This window comes from Dendrobates tinctorius, unplaced genomic scaffold (genome assembly GCF_039654945.1).
Source record: "Dendrobates tinctorius isolate UK_male_01 unplaced genomic scaffold, ASM3965494v1 ptg000039l, whole genome shotgun sequence".
Lineage (NCBI taxonomy): Eukaryota > Metazoa > Chordata > Amphibia > Anura > Dendrobatidae > Dendrobates > Dendrobates tinctorius.
Genome location: NW_027361707.1, coordinates 23988267 through 24011160, shown reverse-complemented (window position 1 = coordinate 24011160; position 22894 = coordinate 23988267). Strand labels below are relative to the sequence as shown.

At 44.2% G+C, this 22894-nt stretch overlaps 1 protein-coding gene across 1 annotated transcript in view; it reads right to left on the bottom strand.

Moving 5' to 3' along the window:
• CPZ (carboxypeptidase Z) overlaps nt 1–22894 on the bottom strand; it is a 196117-nt gene that overhangs the window by 15182 nt on the left and 158041 nt on the right. Inside the window, exon 9 of the mRNA XM_073574560.1 lies at nt 8654–8793. Coding sequence (XP_073430661.1) covers nt 8654–8793 — 140 coding nt within the window. The remainder of the gene's footprint in view (nt 1–8653; nt 8794–22894) is intronic.

The following is a 22894-nucleotide window of genomic DNA, read 5'->3' as shown; positions in this document are numbered from 1 at the left end:
TTTAAAGTTAAAAAAACTTTTTTAATAAAGGTTTGAAAAAAAACTGGGCATTTTTATTACAAAACACACCTTACAAATCTGTGTAGTGTGGGGTGAAAATACTGCTGGAGGGGCTGCGGGACACTTCGACAATGGGAGTGTGGAGAGAGGACTGGGATCGTGGTGGGGAAGGAACAGTTAGAGGTGATGGTGTGGAAAAAGCTACAGAATGGGTGGACATGTGGGAGGCAGAAGAGGTGGTGGGCGGTGGAGTGGAGGGTTGGGCAGGGACTGTAGGAGCAGATGATGTTGATGGAAAGTTGTATGGGGAAGGAGTTTGGTACGGGGAAGGAGTTTGGTACGGGGAAGGAGTTTGATACGGGGCAGGTTGCTGGAAGTGGGGAGATGTCTGGTACTGGGGAGGTTGCTGGTACTGGGGAGGTTGCTGGTACTGGGCAGGTTGCTGGTATGTAATAGGAGGGGGAGGATGGAAAGTGGCTGGAGGGGGTGCAGATGTAATAGGAGGGGGAGGATGGAAAGTGGCTGGAGGGGGTGCAGGTGGAGGAACTACAGTGGTGGGAGGTGGAGGTTGGGAGGTAACCTGCAGTAGAGCACCGTGGCACGAATGCATTACATGCATCTGCTGGGTAGGAGATAGTGTTGCCATGCGCTCCACAACAGACCTGAAAAAGTTGTGGTTTGGTGAAGATCTTGCTTCTGAATGCATGGTTTGCAGAAGTGTCTTCACCTCCAGAATGCTGGAGTTGATCTGCTGAAAGCCTGCGGAGATTTGCTCTGACAAGACTTTTAGACAGTTCTGGAAAGATGCATTCAGATGCAAGAACTCTGGCGCATAACTCTTTTCCTGACCCCTCTGCCGCTGCCGCCCAGTACCCGCAGGTGTACTAGAGGTGGCAGGGGCAGAAGGGTGGGGTAAAGGGAAAGCGATCACCTCACCAGCAGCTTCATGTAATGTAGGCGGCCACGATGCTCCTGTGCTGGTGGATGGGACAGATGGGTCGAATGTGTGGGAAGGCTGGGAAGGTGCAGATGTACCGGGGCGGTCGAAGTGTCCCTCGGTGCCGGTCTCCTCAGGGATCGGCTCAGAAGGGTCCAATTGTGCAGGCTCCCGGGTGCTGCTCACCGTGCTGTGGAATAAAGAGAAAAAAAAACAATTAAAATAGTGACATGGTATGGCCCTGGCTGAAAAAAAAAAGTTACATCTAAACATTTTTTTGTCACATGTGGTGTGTAATATTTACCTTCTGGTGAGCATTGTCTCCCAGAGGAACGACAGGGCTCGTGCGTACTTGTACTTGCTCCTGCGTCCTCCAGATCCACTCGGGGCCTGCATCTCGTTATTGAACTCCTTCTTGAAACGATCCCTCACAGACCGCCACCGCTTCACAATTCTCTCCCCTGAAACGAGAAAGGACAAAGTGGTTAGTATACAACATCAGTGTTTCCCAAACTCCAGTCCTCATGGTCCCCAGGGGTCATGTTTTCAGGATTTCCAAAGTAAATAGAAATCCTGAACACATGATCCGTGGGGACCACGAGGACTGGAGTTCGGGAAACACTGGTTTAAATCAAGCAACCGGTACTGTATATACTTACGCTCTTTAATCTGGGCCCAAGCTTCGAGGTCCTCCCAGCGGTCCACAAGGAGCGAACAGATTTCCTCCCAGAGTCGTCAGGTAACGATAAGGTCAGCGTGGCGGCGGTCAGCCATATTCCAGAGCGGCTCCCTTTCTCTGACGAGATCGATGAGGCGGTCCACATCAATCCCTCCATCCTCACCGTCAGAGTCGGGAGCACGCTGTGAAGGCTGTTAAAGAAAAAGACAAAAATAACATAATTAGCCTCCACAAAAGAAATGAAATAAAAAGTGCAAAAAAAACAAAGCAAAAATATTTATACTTACACGCTGGTGACCGCCGCGTTGCTGTCGCCGACGACCCCGGGAGGCACTGCGAGGACCTCTTGGCCGAGCACCAGATTGGGAAGACTAGAGAAGAAAACAAAAAATGTTATGTCTTTGGATGTAGGCATTTGTTTGCTGTGTGTGGTCTGCAGAACATTGTTTTCTATGTGTTGTGTGTAGTGTGATGTTGTGTTTCTGCGTTTGATGCAAAAAACTTACCAATTGTGAGCCCACTCCAAGTGTCTGTCCACCCCTTCCTTCTTCTTCTGGGAGCTCCTCTTCATCTTGTGATTCCTGTTTTGAAATAAAAGGCAATGAATAGACATATATTACAGAGATGATGGATTTTGGAAATAAAAACTTACCGTCAAACGCTGATGATGCGAGGGAGGGCTCCCAGAAGAAGATGTGCTGTCTTCCTCATGGCCAGACTCCATGGCTGTGGGTGGTGTTCCTGCTGCTGCCATTGCTGCTGCTGCTGCTGCATCTATTGGGCGGCTGTTGAATAAAGAGAAACAAAGGGCCAATGAATATCTTGATATTCCATAGCCCTAGTTTGGAGGAATGGGGGATTTGATAATTACCGTCTCTCATCTGCTGCTGGACTCCCCTCCCGTTGTTCAGCATGCTGCTCCATTTGGGGTGGTGCTGATGGTGCTGCTGCAGATGTCTGCTGCCTTCTCCTGCTCCTGGTTCTTGGCTTGGGTGTCATGTTGGGTGTGACTGAGGGTCCCACTGTCTTGCTTTTATATATGTCTTGTGGGCAGAGCTACTGAGCATGCTCAGACCAAAAAAAACGGATCCGGCGCATTGCGGCGCTCATAGGCTTTCATTGTATGAAAAAGCCGGACACGCCGGATTCGGCGTGTCTGGCTTTTTCGCCGGAGACAAAAAACGTTACAGTAGCCGTTTTTTCCAGACGCCGGATCGCGTCACATTGCCGGATCCGGGCAAAATCGGATGAAACGCATGGCCATCCGGCTCGATCCGGCTCTAATGCAAGTCAATGGGGGGGAAACCGGATCCGGCATTGCATTTCGCCGGATCCGGTTTTTGTCAAAAGCGCCAGATCGCGCCTGACGGCGAAAACCTGATGTGTGAAAGAGGCCTAAGGCTATGTGCCCAGTGCCCACGCTAGCGTTTTTAAACGCTCAGGAAAAGGATCCCCTTTCCCAGAAAACGAGCGTCTTTTTCCGACGCGTTTTTTGACACGCGATTTCTGGGAACATTGGGGATAGCTAAAAATGCTGAGCAATGCGGGAATTAATGAGCATGCTGCGTTTTTAGCCGCTAAGCGATTCCTGAGCGGTTAAAAACGCATGCATTGGTACAAAAAGCCAAAAACTCATGCTAATTAATTTGATGCATCTTTTAAGCATTTCTGCAGGGTCTGATCCGGCACAAACGCTGCGGAATCGCTTAACAAAACGCATCGTGGGCACACAGCCTTAAGTTATATTTTAATACGTAATCCTACCCTGCTTTTATAAACGATAGTATAGCAAAAGATATTCATGGCAAGGCCAAATTTATCAGGAGAATGGGGGTCCCCATTCTGAACGTTAAGAAGGTCACATACAGGAAAGAATAGAGTCTAGGGCCTTGATTCTTGAAAGTATTGACACCAGAAAACTGTTGGAAAAACTTTGAAAAGTCACACAAATTTTGCGCAAAGAGGAGTTGCGATTTTTAGCATTTTCACAACAGTTTTGGGCAACTCTGCCAAAATGGGAGAAGCCAAGATGGGAGTGGGCATGACAATACCCCCCCATCAAATTCATAAGTAACGGTGATTTTTTCACCAGAAATATTATTCCAGTCCTCCAAAACACCTCTTCATTAAGCCTGTAATGTACAATTCCTGTCTTAATGAATCGGGCCCTTATTCTATTATTCCTAAATATTTTAATAAAAAAGACATTCATTGACCGCCTGATTCTGGGCATATGCCATGAATGTCTAAATTGAGAAAAATTCTTCAAAGCAAAATTTTCACGAAATTCTGAGTTCACATTGAGTTTCATTCGTAATGGTCCCATCAAGCTGCTCAGATATTATTAAGAGCTCTGTACTTACAATTGGTGGTCCCACTGCCAGACCCCCATTGATTCATAAGTTATTTTACTTTAAAAAATTCTAAAGGGTGAGAAAACCGTTTAAATAACAGAGTTAATCTGGGTTCAGGCAGCATGATTCATGTTGTTGAATGACAATATGCTGGATTTATACAAGCACAGTTAAAATCATTCTATTTGTGCAGAACAATAGTTAATAGAATCGTTCTGGGCCAACAGAATATCGTGTTACAATCGGCACAACTTCTGCCAGCTTAAAAATAATCTAACCTGAAAAACTAGTATTTTGCTCATTTGCCAGGTGTTTGTCGACCTATTTAAATGGGCTGATTGTCAGCAACGAGCAATTCCACAAATGATTATGCTCCGATTACTGATTTGCCTAAAATGGGCCATTAGTCTTACTACCTCTGTACATAAATAAATAGAAAGATTAACAAGTTTTGTTTGGAACTGTGGAGGGGGGGTCCATGTTCAAGTTTCTCATCCACTAGCAAGACCAGTAAATGTTAAAAAAGAATCTCTATTTCCCGGAGGAGGAGAATCTGGCATGCCTATGCGTTACAAAGCCTATAGATTTCAATGAGACCTGTTCAGTTCTTCATTGCACCATTGATGATGTCGTCGGCTCCCCACCTGATGCCATTTTACTCCATAAGTTATAGCAGATCAAGATTTTCTGAACAGTGATCAGCTTATTATCATAGGATCATTCCAATGAAACTGGGTTTAGTTACACAAATGACTTTATTCCTTGCCCATATAACTATACCTTTTATCAACATTCCGACCTATGATCCGGCTAAATGACAACAGTTCCGTAAAAGCTGGATTTTTTATTTTTTTTTACTAAAGTTCCATTTAAGTGATTTTCCACACATCGTATGTACATCAAGGGGATTTTTTCTGAACAAAACGCACACACGGGGATACAGTATAAGTTATTCAGTTATTCATAGTCTTTCCTTGGCTGTAGCAGGAACTTTACTTCTTCGTGGAGAAGCTATCAATTACACATGCCTGCAGGTAAAAGCTTTAAATTCTGAGCTGTCCATCTTGCTTCCTCAGTGCATCCATTCTCTTTTCCTCTATAAAGGAAATCATTAAGCTTCCTTTCGGCAGAGTAAGCTTATATTCTCGGTGCTTAACCCGACTCTGGACCATTTATGTAACCAAACTACTCACGTGAGAGGAAATGCAAATCGACCGACCCAAGCTAACGTCTGACTCGTGACCAGCCATGATCTATTCACCATGTGTTGTGCAGATTTTCAGAAGCGGTTCCCCTGGAGTAACAACTCTAGTTACAATAATATGAAACATCACTTAACCTTTAACACCCTAACAAGAGATTTATAATAGATATAACATCCCCAGTAGCAGTTCGTAATTACAGAATTAAATATGGGCTGGTGGATCTGGGACAATGGTCGGTCATAATCATAAAACCTCAAACCATGTCTAGACTTCATGGAAGCAGTACGTAGGATGAAGAAAAGCCAAACATGTAACACGATCCAAGGACATCTCTGCTTACAATTAGACTTTGCTAAGGTGCTTACCTTACTTTTTATCTAACTTTTGAAATCCTAATAAATTGATAAATTGAAAAATAAAAAAAATTAAAAATTGGAATAATTTCCAAAACCAAGTCCATTTTTTTTTAAGGAAATGAGCGGAAAAAATACATTGGACTCTGCACTTCAAAAACATTCTTGGATTAGAGAAGAGAAAAAATCAAAGTAACCTCCACCGAAAAATGTGGATGCAAATTTTTGCAGGAAATTGTTAGTCTGTCTGTTACTCTTTTACAAGACATTTTACATAACCGCACAAATCCAAAAATGTGACCTGACTAGAATAATAAAAAGGGAAGACTTAGTTTATGGAAGAATTTGCATTATCCTCAAAATTTCAAACTGTGTTAGCCTAAAACTAAAAAAATATAATGAACTTACATTTTATACAAAGAAAAAGATTTAAAAATGAATAATGTATTAAAAGTCTAAAAACTATATATAATAAATATATATAATAAAAGATCTAAAATAAATATATACTGTACGGTATTATACAGTAGATTATGTCAATATCATACAGTATCAGAAATTTGAATAGATCATTTTCCTTATTTTTATATATTTTTTAATATTTTTTGCTCAATATTTTTCTTTTTGTTTTTTGTTTTTAAATTTCTTTATGACATCAGAGCAGAAAACTCTAAGGCCGACCTTTTCTTCTTATTGTAAGGTACAGATGATGAGCTGAAGACTTTTTGTTAGGGATGAGGGAATTTTTTTGAACTTCATATTTGTCAGCTCCGGCGAATTTTGCCCAGAAATTCGATTAGCTGCAAACTGTTTTGTTGTTTATTGCAAGTACTCTGAAGCCCCCAATTCCCCTAAAAACACATGTATTCCAGCAGAGCTATAGCAAAACTAATTAAGCAATAACAGGTTGCCAAGTATGTGTCGAAACAATCTAAACATGTAACAAGGCTCATTAAATGGTCGACATTCACTTTTAGGATTGCTACTTCCAATAGGTGGCACTAGAGTTCTAGTCCTCTTCCTCTCTGAAGAGACAATTTGCATAATTAGCATATTTCCCAGAGGAGCATTGCGGCTTTAAGTCTCCTCATCTCGACATGCTTACCATGTCATTCTCCGCAAGGAGAAATGATACTTCTTGGATATCGGTCAGACGCCTCTCTCACAGCCAAGCCAGATCTCCCACTTTGCACTGATGAGGGGCAGTACCCCGAAACACAGTGTCTACAAATTGAGATTCTGACTTGGCTTTTATCCTAAGTCATGTAGCAAGGTTCGTTAAAGAGTCGACATTGACTTTTAGGATTGCTACTTCCAATAGGTAGCACTAGAGTTCTAGTCCTCTTCCTCTCTGAAGAGACAATTTGCATAAGAAACAATTTAAAGACATGTTTACACTAGCCGACTGGTGGGACTTACTGGTCGGCAATCAGCTACATCTTTGAAGATCAGTAGTTGTTTAATCATGTGTTTAGGAAGACAGACTGAGCTTCAGATGTGCACTGAATGATCTCCAATATATCATTCAGTGCACATACGTTGCTATTGTTCTAAGCAACACAGGTCCTGTTTACTCAGGATGAAGTGCTGCAGAGGATTATGATTTTTTTTTCCAGAAAATGATCCTTCAACCCAACAACCACGTTTTGCTCATTTGTCAGATGATCAGCAGCCTGTTTTGACTGCCTAAAAATGCTCTTTCATGACAATCTTGCAGATTAAATTAACATTTATGTCTCTCTCCCTATCAATTAAATCTGTATTATTCTCTTCTCCCACACTAAGTTTTACTGTTATGCTGTCATACACTATCTGTATAATTTTTTCATTGTTTTATGGCTTTCTCTTCCTATCGCTATGGTTAAGATGTTGTGAGTGGTGATGTCATCTCACTGTCCAGATTCACCACAAAATGGCAGCTGCATTCCTTGCTTTTGCTTTTACGCAGGCTGTGATAGTTCCTCATTAGTGATGAGTGAATATACTGGTTATTTGAGATTTCCCAAACATGCTCGGGGGATCTCCGAGTATTTGGATGTGCTCGGAGATTTAGTTTCTGTCCGGGTAGCTGCATGATTTGTGATTGCTGGACAGCCTGAATACATGTGGGGGTTGCCTGTTTGTTAGGAAATCTCCACATGTATTCAGGTTGCCTAGCAGCCACAAATCATGCAGCTACAGTGTCAGAAACTAAATCTCCGAGCACGCCAAAATACTCGGAGATCACCTAAACATGCTCGGGAAATTTCGAGTAACGAGTAAACTCGCTATATCACTATTCCTCACGATTCGCTGTGCTATGCTTTATGATGTGATCACTGCTAGGCATTATGGGTAAGCCTGTCTGTACGCAAGATCATGTAATCTTTCTCTGGCTGATGCAATCGTCTGCAATGTGTGCAAAGGTGAACTGAAAGTTGTTCAAATTCACTGGGTTCAGCAAATTCCTAAAAATTCCACAAAAAATTGATTTCCATTGAATCAACTTGCTCGTCTCTACGTCTCTACTTTTTGCACATCTGTGTTTTTAGTTCTGGTGAAAATAAGAAAGAATGTAAGTGAAGATGCAGGAACATTGGGGTGTGTGCTCTTTGGAAAATGTTATTGTCTCCTGGGAACTTTTACATCTAAATGCTGCAAGCTGTACGCTAACCAGATTATGCTACGATCCCATGTAGAGGCCGTTTAACAAATGACTACATTAAAGGACTTCAATTGAGAAAATGTGTTATCCCTTTCAGTATATGGAAAGTCCTGTCTTAAAATGTGAGGCAATTTGGAAAAACTATGGAAAAAAAAGATCCCCATTGGTGCAACGGAATGTAAAATTGGCCAACATCGGAGCTGAGGAAAAGAAGAATGACACATGTTATATCTGGAATTTGTCTCCATTAAATACTCTCAATTATTTGGCCTGCCCCAGAACATGGACTCATACCTGAAATATCAGGGCTGTCATGAGAGGAGCAGGATGAAACTTCCTCTCAAGTTGATAAACGTCTTCAATACAAACCCCCTCGTCCCCTCCTTCTGCTCCCCGTCTATTCCCATTCACTAATCGTGGGACTTGACATATTAGTGAAATATTTTGTCATAATTCTGCATGCTGAAGCGCTGCCCTGTACCATTTCAATTAAGCTCAGCAGAGATTCTTTATTGTCTTGCCAGGCAGGATACAGTTCGTCCTCAGTTGGGAACTTCTCACATCCCAGCTCCAGGGTAAGTTCGAAACAATTGGTGTGGAGATAACTGAAGTCTGGCATTCCTAGAAAAGAATTTCATGACATGAGACCGATAGTTTCGTACAGTACAAACCATTTGTAGCTATGAAGGATATAACTGAAAACAACTGACCTGCGTTCCTAAGAAGCTTTTCATACTTGTTCTCCAGAAACCAACCATTATATTTTTTTTTTGCCATACACATTGTGTATGTGTTCAAATTTTTTAGAAAATTTCAACATTTCATTTATTCTAAACCAAAATTATTAATGCTTTGCAAAATTTATTATTAAGTGCCTGAACCAAAGCTTAAAAATTGCAAGAAAGGGTGATACGATTAACCTTTTGACATTAATTTGCGATATAATAATGAATGTAATTCTATATAAAAGTTGCAAAACAGTTGCATATTCTGGTTATGTAATAGATGTTAAGAATACAAGGACAGAACAATGGAAAGGACACCATTGTAGGCATTTACTACAGGCCGCCTGTGAAAGCTGAAGATATGGATGAACTCTTTATGCATCAAATGGCCAAGTTCTCCAAAAAATATGACATAGTTGTCATGGGAGATTTCAACTATCCAGACATTTGTTGGGAATCTCTCTCAGGCAAAGGAAATTCTTATCCTCTCTTGCTGACAACTTTATCTTCCAAAAGGTAGGGGAGAAAACAAGGGGAACTGCCACCTTGGATCTAATCCTTATAAACAGGGAGGAAATGGTTGAGGAGGTAAAAGTGGCTGGGACACAAGGAGGTAGTGACCATGCTATTTTAGAATTTTGGATAACTAGAGGAGGAAGACCTGCGAAAACTCAAACTTCAAGGTTAGATTTCAGAAAGGCAGATTTTAAGGGATTCAGAAAGAGAATTGGAGGGATCCAATGGCTGGATATCCTTAACGACAAAAATGTCCAGGAAGGATGGGAAATCTTGAAAAATGAAATTCTCAAAGCACAATTGTTAACAATTCCGAAAAGAGGGAAGAATAGGAAGCATTTAAGGAAACCAGGATGGATGAACACAGAACTTAAGCACATGCCAAAAAGGAAGAAAGAAATGTTTATAAAATGGAAAGAGGGAGGCATATCTAAAGAAGAATATAATGCTGTCTGCAGAACCGGCAGGGCGCAAATCAGATTAACTAAAGCTGACAATGAATTGAGGCTTGCAAGAGACATCAAAAGCAATAATAAAGGATTTTGGGGATATGTCAAAAGTAAAAGAAAAGTCAAAGATGCTACAGGATTTTTACAGGATGAAAATTATGAAATTGCAAGACTGGATGTTGAGAAGGCCGAACTTTTAAATTCCTATTTTGCATCTGTTTTCTCTTAGAAAGGAAATGTAACATCAGCTGTTCTTCACTGTCCTATTAAGGGAATAGAAGAATCCAGGATATCTATAAACAGAAAGATAGTGAGGAAACACTTAGCTAACCTAAATGAATTCAAGTCTCCAGGTCCAGATGAATTACACCCCAGAGTACTGAAGGAGATAGCAGAAGAAATTTTTGAACCCTTCTCCATAATCTTTGAAAATTCTTGGAGAACAGGTGAAGTCCCAGAAGACTACAGAAAAGCAAATGTTGTTCCTATCTTCAAAAAGGGGAAGAAGATGGACCCAAGCAACTATAGGCCGGTGAGTCTGACTTCTGTACCAGGAAAGATCTTTGAACAAATTATTACACAACATGTATGTCAGTACCTGGATAAGAATGAAGTGATTAAACAAAGTCAGCATGGGTTTGTAACTAATAAGTCATGTCAGACTAACTTAATTTCCTCCTACGATTGGGTGGATCAAGGAAATGCTGTAGATATAGTATATATTTAGAGCGCCAATCAACATGCAGGGATTGTCTGCCATGCACTATAATGCCGCAGCAATATTGGTTGTGGCATTACAGTGAATGGCTGACAGCACAACATCATCAGGTCTATATCAGACCTGGCGCTGTCCTGCTCAGCACAGTCAGATCTGGAATCACCAGTGTAGGGAGAGTTGCTGCAGCGATAGGGAAAGAATAGGTGGGGTATACGGTTACTGAGGGTATACCATGATTGAATACACAAATGCAATGCAAAATTGGCTGGAATTCAGATCTGACGCCATGTCACATTTGGAGAGCCCCTGATGTGCCTAAACAGTGGAAACCCCCCACAAGTGACCCCATTTTGGAAACTAGACCCATCAAGGAACTTATCTAGATATGTAGTGAGAACTTTGAACCCCCAAGGGCTTCACAGAAGTTTATAATGTACTGTCGTAAAATTAAAAAAATCACATTTTTTCCACAAAAATGATCTTTTCACCCCCAATTTTTATATTCCCAAGGGTAACAGGACACTAAAAGTTATTGTGCAATTTGTCCTGAGTACGCTGATACTCCACATGTGGGGGTAAACCACTATTTGGGCGCATGGCAGAGCTTGGAAGGGAAGCAGCGCCATTTGACTTTTTTGGCTGGAATTGGGATCGGACGCCATGCCGCGTTTGGAAAGCCCCTGATGTGCCTAAACAGTGGAAACCCCCCACAAATGACACCATTTTGGAAACTAGACCCCCCAAGGAACTTATCTAGATGTGTGATGAGCACTTTGAACCCCCAAGGGCTTCAAAGAAGTTTATAACGCCCGGGCATGAAAATAAAAAAATCATATTTTTTCCACAAACATGATCTTTTAGTCTCCAATTTTTTTATTTTCCCAAGGGTAACAGAAGAAAATGGACCCCAAAAGTTGTTTTCCAATTTGTCCTGAGTACGCTAATACCCGATATGTGGGAGAAAACTACTGTATCGGGACACGTCGAGGCTCAGAATGGAAGTAGTGACGTTTTGGAATGCAGACTTTGATGGAATGGTCTGCAGGTGTCATGTCGCGTTTGGAGAGCCTAAACTGTTGAAACAACCCACACGTGACCCCATTTTGGAAACTAAACCCCCCCTCGGAACTTATCTAGATGTGTGGTGAGCACTTTGAACCCCCAAGTGCTTCACAGAAGTTTATAACGCCCGGGCATGAAAATAAAAAAATCATTTTTTTTCCACAAAAATGATATTTTTGCCCCCAATTTTTTATTTTCCTAAGGGTAACAGGAGAAATTGGACCCCAAAGGTTGTTTTGCAATTTGTCTTGAGTAGACTGATACCCCACATGTGGGGGTAAAACACTGTTTGGGCGCATGGTAGAGCTTGGAAGGGAAGGAGCACCATTTGACTTTTTCTACGCAGAATTGGCTGGAATTGAGATCAGACGCCATGTTGCATTTGGAGAGCACCTGATGTGCCCAAACAGTGGAAACCCCCAATTCTAACTCTAACCCTAACCCCAACGCACCCCTAACCCTAATCTCAGCCCTAACCCTAGCCCTAACCCTTACCCTAGCCCTAACCCTAACCCTAGCTCTAACCCTAGCCCTAAACCTAATGGGAAAATGGAAGTAAATACATTTTTTAATTTTATTATTTTTCCCTAACTAAGGGAGTGATAAGGGGGGTTTGATTTACTATTTATGGCAGGTTTTTATGTTTGGCAGCTGTCACAAGCTAAAAGACGCTTTTTATTGTAAATATAGTTTTTGCATCACCACATTTTGAGAGCTATAATTTTTCCATATTTTGACCCACCGAGTCATGTGAGGTCTTATTTTTTGTGGGACGAGTTGACATTTTTATTGGTACCATTTTCGGGCACGTGACATTTTTTGATCGCTTTTTATTCCGATTTTTGGGACTCAGAATGTGCAAAAACCAGCATTTCAAGAATTTCTTCTGGGGGGGTGCTTTTACACCATTCCGCTTGCGGTAAAATTGATAAAGCAATTTTATTCTTCGGGTCAGTATGGTTACAGCGATACCTCTTTTTTTATGTTTTGGCGCTTTTATGCACTGAAAACAATTTTATATAAAAAATAATTATTTTTGCAGCACTTTATTCTGCGAGCTATAATTTTTATTTTCTCACTGATGACGCTGTGTGAGGCTCATTTTTTGCGGGACAAGATGACGTTTTCAGCGGTACCATGGGTATTTATATCCGTCTTTTTTGATCGCGCGTTATTGCACTTTTTGTTCGGCGGTATGATAATAAAACATTATTTTTTGCTTTGTTTTTTATTTTTATTTTTTAAGGTTAATTAATGGGACAGTTTTATAGGGCGGGTCGTTACGGACGCGGCGATGCTAAATATGTGTACTTTTATTGTTTTTTTTTATTTCCAAAAAATGAATTTATTAGGGAATATTTTTTTTTTTTATTTATTTAGCGATTTTTTTATAAATTATTTTTAAACTTTTTTTTAACTTTATCATACTGTCCCAGGGGGACATCACTGTCATGTGACAGATCGCTGATCTGTCACATCACAGATTGCTGTGACAGATCAGCGATCTGACACATGCACTGCGCATGCTTGCGCTTTGCAGGCACTGAGCAAGCCGGCTCCCTGCAGGCCCCCGAAGGTCATCGCTGCCATTTTGGATCCGGGGACCTGCAGGGAAGGAGGCCCCCGGAGCAGCGCTGCACATTGTGCTGCTGTGGGGGTCTCAGGGAAGCACGGAGGGAGCCCCCTCCCTGCCAATGCTTCCCTAAACCCCCGGTACACTGCGATCGTGTTTGATCACAGTGTGCCAGGGGTTAAAGTGTTGGGGGCAGTCCGTGACCGCCCCTGACACATATTGCCGGGTGTCAGCTGTGATAATCAGCTGACATCCGGCCGCAATCAGCAGCGCTCCCCCATGAGCACCGCTGATCGCGCTAGATGTACTATCCCGTCCGTGGGCATAGGGGCCCAGGTCCCATGGACGGGATAGTACGTCAGATGGCAGAAAGGGGTTAAACATGTTTGCTCGTCCCAGCGATCACATCTGAGTGCGCAGAAAATTCTGCCATTTTTGTGTTACTTTAAAAAATATTTGTAGTGTCTTATACAATTTCTTGACTCCATTTTGCTGCCAAAAAATATTTAGCTACAGGGCAAATATTTTCCACGGGGTTTTGTCCGCCACACGGATCGCATATCATTGCGGTCAAAATTGTGCCATTTCAGGCCTCAATAGAATTTTTTTCGTTGTGTCTTAGCCTACCTATTCACACAATTTTACTGGCCACAAAAAAAAAATGCAGGCCAGATAATTGAACGTGTGTTATCTCCTTCACACGCCTCATCTATCTGTGGGCTACAAATTGAGGCATTTGAGACCTCCAATCAACTCTTTTTGCTCTGTGTTACCCTAGTTCTTGACACTATTTTCGTGTAAAAAAATAAAAATACAGGCCAAAAATTTTACAGCGTAGTATCTCCGTCAGACAGCTCATCTATCTGTGGTTACAAACTGTGGAATTTTAGGCCTCCATTCCACTTTTTTTGCTGTATGTTACTCCAATTATTAATACTATTTTGCTGTAAAAAAAAAATACAGGCCACGTATTTTACAGTGTGGTATCTCCGTTACACGCCTTATCTATTTGTGGGCTACAAATTGTGCCATTTGAGACCTCCATTCAACTGTATTTCCCGTGTCTTAGGCTAGTTTCATACTAGCGTTCTCGGGCGCAGCGCAGGGCCGCTGGTAAGCCCCGCCCCTGGCTGCGCCCCCTCCAGTCAGTTCCTCCTCTGATCACATGATGCTGCATGCGATCAGTGTACCCTATATTTAGCGTTGAGTACGCTGACCATGCGCTGGTCGTGCGCTGATATGATTTTGCTGGCGCTGCACACTTTTGGCGCTGCGCCCAGCACAAAAAAATGCACTGTGTTGCATTTTTGTGTGCTGGGCGCAGCGCCAGCAAAATCATACCAGCGCACGGTCAGCGTACCCAACGCTAAATATAGGGTACACTGATCGCATGCAGCGTCATGCGATCAGAGGAGGGGCGAGGCTTAGCGGTGGCCCTGCGCTGCGCCCGAGAACGCTAGTGTGAAACTAGCCTTAGCCTAGTTATTGACAACAGTTTGCTGACCTACAGGTCAGAGATTTTAAACTGTGGTTTTCCCGCACACAGATCATATATAAGTTTGCTCCAAATTTAGCCATTTGTAGTGAACATGGAAAATATTGTAGTCCATTTAAAATGGGCAAGGCGCGTGTCGAGGGACAGGGAAGTGGACATGATGGTGATGGTGCATGCAGAGGCCGAGGGCAAGATGAAATTGGCCTGCAACAAACACCCACATCTTCTCGCTCAACCTTCCTGTCCCAATTACTAGGGGACCACAGCAGCACACCACTTGTTATGGTCGGCGAAATGCACCAGATATAAAATAATAAGAGGTGCGTTCGCCGCCCGGGGTCCACCGTGCGGTAGTTGGTAAGACCGCTGCTGGGCAATGGCAGATGCACCAGAAGGTGAAGTAGTGCGCACGGGTTAACGTCACCCGAACGCTAGGAGCGGCTCTGTTCAGACACAGAGTCGCTTGCCAGAAATATATACAAAGGTGCTGGCCCTGTTATCGTCACAGGAGTCAGCGTGTGGCGTCGCAGCCGTGAACACCAATAGCTGCTGTTAATGCAGCGCAGCGGCAACTATAGCCGCAAGCGTCGGCGCCGAGGACCGGGCACCGACGGACGCTAGTGTAGGCGAAGGAGCACTGTGGCGTAGCTTGCCTCTACCTGGTGCTGACCTAAGAACACACTCTGCCACCAATCGTATTATCCGAGGGAAGGGGTTTCATAATGAGTCAGCCACCAGTCCATGCATCCGTCACCATTCACACACATAGCAAGATAAGTCTACACTAGCGCATCGCCGAGCCGCCCTGCGGGCTTTTTATAGCGATGCGCTTCCGGAACCTTCCATTAGCTTGGGAAGGACCAATCAGATCCGACGCAGGACCTGAGCATGTGACCCCTGCTCTCCAGTGAGAGGTCAAGTTGCGGGCATGCCCAGTAGCACGGCATGAGGACTTAGCCTCAGGAGCGGTACCCTGCAAAGCAGGTTGCGCTGCCATTGCTGCACCAGAGGTGGCAGCAACATCCAGGCTGCCAGAGCGAGTCTGAGCAGCAAGCCTGGCTCGCCGTGTTTGCTGAGCAACACCCGGAGCAGTCGAGGAAGAATGGGAGACCGCAGGATGTCTGGCTCTGGATTCCCGCTGTGCAGTGCCAGGAATCCGACGCCCAACATTACCCCCCCTCCTAGGGCCCCCTCTCCTCTGAGCCTCACTGCGCTCAAAAGCCGCGATCAGGAGCGGTGCATGAATGTTCTCCACCGGGTCCGAGCCTCGGGACCATGACCCTTCCAGTCCACCAAATAAAACTTTTTGCCACGGACAAACCTGCGCCCCACGATGGCGTTAACCTCAAACTCGTCAGACGATAAGTCTGATGACCCGGTGGATGGTTCAGAAAACCGGACCATGTGAACTGGTTTGAGGAGGGACACATGAAACACGTCCGATATGGCCAAATGTGGAGGAAGAGCCAGGCGGTAGACCACTGAGCTAAGTTGCTCGAGGACCTTGAACGGTCCAATGTAACGTGGTGCGAATTTGGGAGACTCGACCCGCAGTTTGATATTCCGGGTGGAGAGCCACACCATGTCGCCAGGGGAGAAGCTTGGTGCGGGTCGCCGATGCGTGTCGGCGGACGCCCTCATCCTTTCTTTAGATGCCCGGATAGCATCCTGCGTGCAATCCCAAATGTCCCGGGCCTCCACTGCCCAGTCTGCCACCCTGGAGTCAGCGGAGGACACCGGCATTGGGACAGGGACGCGAGGGTGTTGACCATAATTTTGGAGAAAGGGCGTCTGACCAGTGGAATCGGCCACCGCATTGTCTAGGGCAAACTCAGCCCAAGGCAGCAAGGATGCCCAGTCATCCTGCCTGGCAGAGACAAAATGTCGTAGATAGGTGACCAAGGTCTGATTGGCCCTTTCGACCAAGCCATTCATCTCGGGATGGTAGGCGGAAGACAGATTTAGCTCGATGCTGAGTAAGCTTCAGAGCTACCTCCAAAAACGAAACGCAAACTGGGGACCTCGGTCACTTACGATTTTGTCCGGCATACCATGTAAACGGAATACATGCTTAATGAACAGGATGGCCAGACCTCGGGCGGAGGGTAGGCATGCGAGTGGCACCAGATGTACCATTTTGGAAAAATGGTCGGTAACCACCCAGATGACCGTACTGCCACTGGACTTGGGCAGGCCAACTATAAAGTCCATGCCCACCATTTCCCATGGTCTATCCGCTACTGGCAGGGGAAACAAGAGCCCCGCCGGCCTCTGTCTAGAGGGCCTGTTCCGGGCACACGAGACGCATGCTTTCACGTATGCCTTGACGTCTCGAGCCATATGCGGCCACCAATATGACCTTGCCAGGAGTTCGGTGGTCCGTTTATTACCAAAATGGCCACCTAGCCTGGAGGCATGTGCCCAGGCAAGAACCTCTGGCCGTAGCCGAGGGGGCACTAAGGTCTTGCCTGGCGGTACCGACTCGAGAGCAATAGGAAATCGGAAAAACCGCGCGCCGAATTTTGGCTCATCTTTCATCGTTTTTAAGAAATCTCAAGATGGAAGAGGCCAGGAGCCATTTGGTGAGCTGCATTTCTTGCTACATGTTCACAGACTTACCAGTGGAAAAGCCAAATTTCACATGCCACAAATGCAAGCTTGTGTCCCTGTTGGAGGAAAAGTTGCAAAATCTCGAAGAGAGGTTGGCTACGTTGAAGATCATTAAGGAAGGTGAAGAGTTCTTGGACAGAGCAGAATTATCTCTTCATGTTACAGAAAGAGAAGAAATTCGAAGTGCACCTGAAGAAACAGAGGAATGGAGACATGTGACCCAGAGAAGCAGGAGGATCAGGAGGCAGTCAGCACCCATACTGCTCAGAAACCAGTACCAGGCTCTCACGCAGGAAAATGATGAAGAAATACATCAGGATAAGACTTTGCCAACAAACAGCAACCTTGTACGCCTTCAGAGTCCTCCTGGATGGAGAAAGAAAAATGTTGTGAAGAAGAAACGGAGAGTGGTGGTCATGGGGGATTCCCTGTTGAGAGGAACAGAGGCCGCTATCTGCAGACCGGATATAACTTCAAGAGAAATGTGCTGTCTTCCAGGTGCAAAAATTAAAGATGTGTCTGACAGGATATCAGGACTCTTCAGACCTACAGATGACTACCCATTCCTGCTACTACATGTGGGGACTAATGACACCGCAAGAAACAACCTGGAAACCATCTGCAGAGACTTTGAAGACTTAGGCAAGAAAGTGAAAGAACTGGGAGCGCAGGTGGTCTTCTCTTCCATCCTCCCAGTGGATGGCCATGGAACAAGGAGGTGGAATAAGATTCTGCAGGTGAACAACTGGCTACGTCGATGGTGCCGTCAGCAACGATTTGGATTTCTGGATCACGGAGTGAACTACTTATACGATGGACTACTTGCTAGAGATGGGGTGCACCTTACGAAGACTGGAAAGCATGTATTTGGAAGTCGCCTTGCTACACTTGTAAGGAGAGCTTTAAACTAGAACAACATGGGAAGGGAAGCAAAAGACCAGAAAAAGCCATACACCTGACAGATGCTATTGAGAACTCTGCTAATAGAAGTGGAAAGGAAGAACAAAGACGAAAGAATCTAATTAATAAAAATATTGGAGAAAGAGAAACCAATCACAAACTAAAATGTTTCTATACTAATGCACAAAGCATGGGCAACAAACAAGGAGAATTGGAACTACTAACACAGGAAAAGAAATATGATGTCATTGGAATCACTGAAACTTGGTGGGATGATACACATGATTGGAATACAAGACTAGAAGGATACAACTTATTTGCAAGAAACAGACTTGATAAACGAGGAGGGGGTGTTGCATTGTATGTTAGAAACGCGTATATCTGCACAGAGATTGAAGCTTCAGAGACTGGGAGTTCTGTGGAAACTGTTTGGGTAAGAATACAAGGACAGAACAATGGAAAGGACACCATTGTAGGCATTTACTACAGGCCGCCTGTGCAAGCTGAAGATATGGATGAACTCTTTATGCATCAAATGGCCAAGTTCTCCAAAAAATATGACATAGTTGTCATGGGAGATTTCAACTATCCAGACATTTGTTGGGAATCTCTCTCAGGCAAAACTAACAGGTCAAGGAAATTCTTATCCTCTCTTGCTGACAACTTTATCTTCCAAAAGGTAGGGGAGAGAACAAGGGGAACTGCTACCTTGGATCTAATCCTTATAAACAGGGAGGAAATGGTTGAGGAGGTAAAAGAGGCTGGAACCCTAGGAGGTAGCGACCATGCTATTTTAGAATTTTGGATAACTAGAGGCGGAAGACCTGTGAAGACTCAGACGTCAAGGTTAGATTTCAGAAAGGCAGATTTTAAGGGATTCAGAAAGATAATTGGAGGGATCCAATGGCTGGATATCCTTAAAGACAAAAATGTCCAGGAAGGATGGGAAATCTTGAAAAATGAAATTCTCAAAGCACAGTTGTTAACAATTCCGAAAAGAGGGAAGAATAGGAAGCATTTAAGGAAACCAGGATGGGTGAACACAGAACTTAAGCACATGCTAAAAAGGAAGAAAAAAATGTTTATAAAATGGAAAGAGGGAGGCATATCTAAAGAAGAATATAATGCTGTCTGCAGAATCTGCAGGGCACAAATCAGATTATCTAAAGCTGAAAATGAATTGAGGCTTGCAAGAGATGTCAAAAGCAATAATAAAGGATTTTGGGGATATGTCAAAAGTAAAAGAAAAGTCAAAGATGCTATAGGATTTTTACAGGATGAAAATGATGAAATGGTAAGACAGGATGTTGAGAAGGCTGAACTTTTAAATTCCTATTTTGCATCTGTTTTCTCTCAGAAAGGAAATGTAACACCAACTGTTATTCACTGTCCTATTAAGGGAATAGAAGAATCCAGGATATCTATAAACAGAAAGATAGTGAGGAAACACTTAGCTAACCTAAATGAATTCAAGTCTCCAGGTCCAGATGAATTACACCCCAGAGTACTGAAGGAGATAGCAGAAGAAATTTCTGAACCACTCTCCATAATCTTTGAAAATTCTTGGAGAACAGGAGAAGTGCCAGAAGACTGGAGAAGAGCAAATGTTGTTCCTATCTTCAAAAAGGGGAAGAAGGTGGACCCAGGCAACTATAGGCCGGTGAGTCTGACTTCTATACCAGGAAAGATCTTTGAACAAATTATTAAACAACATGTAAGTCAATACCTGGATAAGAATGAAGTGATCAAACAGAGTCAGCATGGGTTTGTAACTAATAAGTCATGTCAGACTAACTTAATTTCCTTCTATGACGGTATCACTGATTGGGTGGATCAAGGAAATGCTGTAGATATAGTATATCTTGACTTCAGCAAAGCATTTGACAAAGTCTCTCATACAATCCTTATTGAAAAAATGACTAAGTATGGAATGGACAAGGCAACTGTTAGGTGGATTCATAGCTGGCTTAGTGATTGGACCCAAAGAGTGGTCGTAAATGGCTGCACATCCAGTTGGAAGAATGTCTCAAGTGGGGTACCACAGGGCTCTGTCCTGGGCCCTGTATTGTTCAACATCTTTATCAACGATTTAGATGAATGAATTGAGGGTAAACTGATTAAATTTGCTGATGACACAAAGCTAGGAGGGATAGCTAATACTAGAGAAGAGAGAGAGAGGATTCAAAAAGATTTAAATAAACTGGAGAAGTGGGCAGTAACTAACAGAATGGTTTTTAACAGGGAGAAATGCAAAGTACTACATCTGGGCAATAAAAATGAAAAAAGCATATATAGAATGGGAGGAATAGGGCTAAGTGACAGCACATGTGAAAAAGACTTGGGTATACTAATAGATCACAGACTGAATATGAGTCAACAGTGTGATGCAGCAGCAAAAAAGGCAAATGCAGTTCTAGGATGTATTAACAGAAGCATACAGTCTAGATCACGTGAAGTCATTATTTCCCTCTACTCCTCTTTGGTCAGACCTCATCTGGAATATTGTGTCCAGTTTTGGGCACCACATTTTAAAAAAGACATCAACAAACTGGAGCAAGTTCAGAAAAGAGCGACCAGAATGGTGACCGGTCTGCAAACCCTGTCTTATGAGGAAAGGTTGCAGGATTTGGGAATGTTTAGTTTGCAAAAGAGAAGACTGAGAGGAGACTTAATTGCTGTCTACAAATATCTAAAGGGCTGTCACATTGTAGAAGGATCAACTTTATTCTCATTTGCACAAGGAAAGACTAGAAGCAATGGGATGAAACTGAATGGGAGGAGACACAGATTAGATATTAGAAAAAACTTTTTGACAGTTAGAGTGATCAATGAGTGGAACAGGCTGCCACGAGAAGTGGTGAGTTCTCCTTCAATGGAAGTCTTCAAACAGAGGCTGGACAGACATCTGACTGGGATGATTTAGCGAATCCTGCTTTGAGCAGGGGGTTGGACCAGATGGCCCAGGAGGTCCCTTCCAACTCTACGATTCTATGATTCTATGATGCTATGATTCTATGGAGCCACGGTCGTAAAACTCTCCGGAGGGAGAATTAACCGAGGCTCCGCTTCTCCCTCCTCCGCTGAGACCACCAAGCGTGAGAGGGCATCTGCTCGGACATTCTTCTCCCCGGAGAGGTAGTGTAGGGTGAAGCGGAAGCGAGAAAAGAAGAGCGACCACCTGGCCTGATGGGAATTCAGGCGTTGGGCCGTCTTAAGATAGACCAGGTTTTTATGGTCCGTGAAGACCTGAAAGGGGAACCGGGCTCCCTCCAGGAGATGTCTCCACTCGGAAAAAGCCAATTTCATGGCCAGCAGCTCCCTGTCGCCGATGGAGTAATTTTTCTCCGCCGGTGAGAAGGTCTTAGAATAGAAGAAGCAGGGATGTTTCCGACCTTGAGCATCCTTTTGGTAAAGGACTGCTCCTGCACCGACGGAAGAAGTGTCTACCTCAAGGATAAACGGCTTATCCACATCGGGACGGTGTAAAATGGGAGCGCCTGCAAAGTGGGACTTTATGGAGGAAAAGGCCTTAGAAACCTGTTCGGTCCACGCCTTAGGATTAGCTCCTTTTTTCGTGAGAGCAACTAAAGGAGCTACCAGGGTGGAAAAGTGGGGTATAAACTGGCGATAATAGTTAACGAACCCTAAAAAGCGCTGCACCGCTTTAAGAGAATGGGGTTCCTGCCAGTCCATAACCGCTTGCAGCTTGGCCGGATCCATAGCCAACCCCTGGGCCGAGATGACGTAGCCCAGAAATGGCAAGGACTCCTGCTCGAACTGACACTTCTCCAGCTTGGCGAACAGGGAATTCGCCCGTAGGCGGTCAAATACCCTGCAGACATCTTTCCGGTGGGTGGGCAAATCTGGCGAAAAGATGAGGATGTCATCCAGATAGACCACCACCGAGGTAGAAAGCATGTCACGGAAGACGTCGTTGATGAAGTCCTGGAAGACAGCGGGCGCATTACAAAGGCCGAAGAGCATGACCAGATATTCATAATGGCCATCCCGAGTATTAAAAGCTGTCTTCCACTCGTCTCCCTCGCAAATACGGATCAGGTTGTATGCCCCTCGTAGATCTAGCTTAGTAAAGAGTCGCGCCCCACGCAACCTGTCGAACAACTCGGAGATCAACGGGAGAGGGTACTTATTCTTTACCGTGATGGCATTGAGACCCCGGTAGTCGATGCAAGGGCGTAACTCTCCGCTCTTCTTCTGAACGAAGAAGAAGCCTGCCCCGGCCGGTGACACCGACTTCCTGATAAAGCCCCGTGCCAGGTTCTTCCGGATGTATTGGGACATTGCCTCCATCTCCGGGAGAGATAATGGGTAAACACAACCTCGAGGAGGTTCTGTGCCTGGCAGGAGGTCAATCGGGCAGTCATAGGGACGGTGTGGCGGGAGTGTCTCCGCGGACTTCTTAGAGAATACGTCCGCATATTGATGGTAAGGTTCAGGGAGCGTGGAGAGGTCTGTAGGCAGCTCCGTAGATGCTACCTGAAGACTGTTCCTGAGACACCTACCCTCGCAGTCCTTGCTCCAGCCCAATATTCTCCCCGAAGCCCAATCAATGTGAGGGGAGTGACAACGAAGCCAGGGAACCCCAAGGAGTACCTGATCGATGCCATGAGGCATAATAAGCAAGGACAGGGTCTCCCGATGTGAGGGGGACAT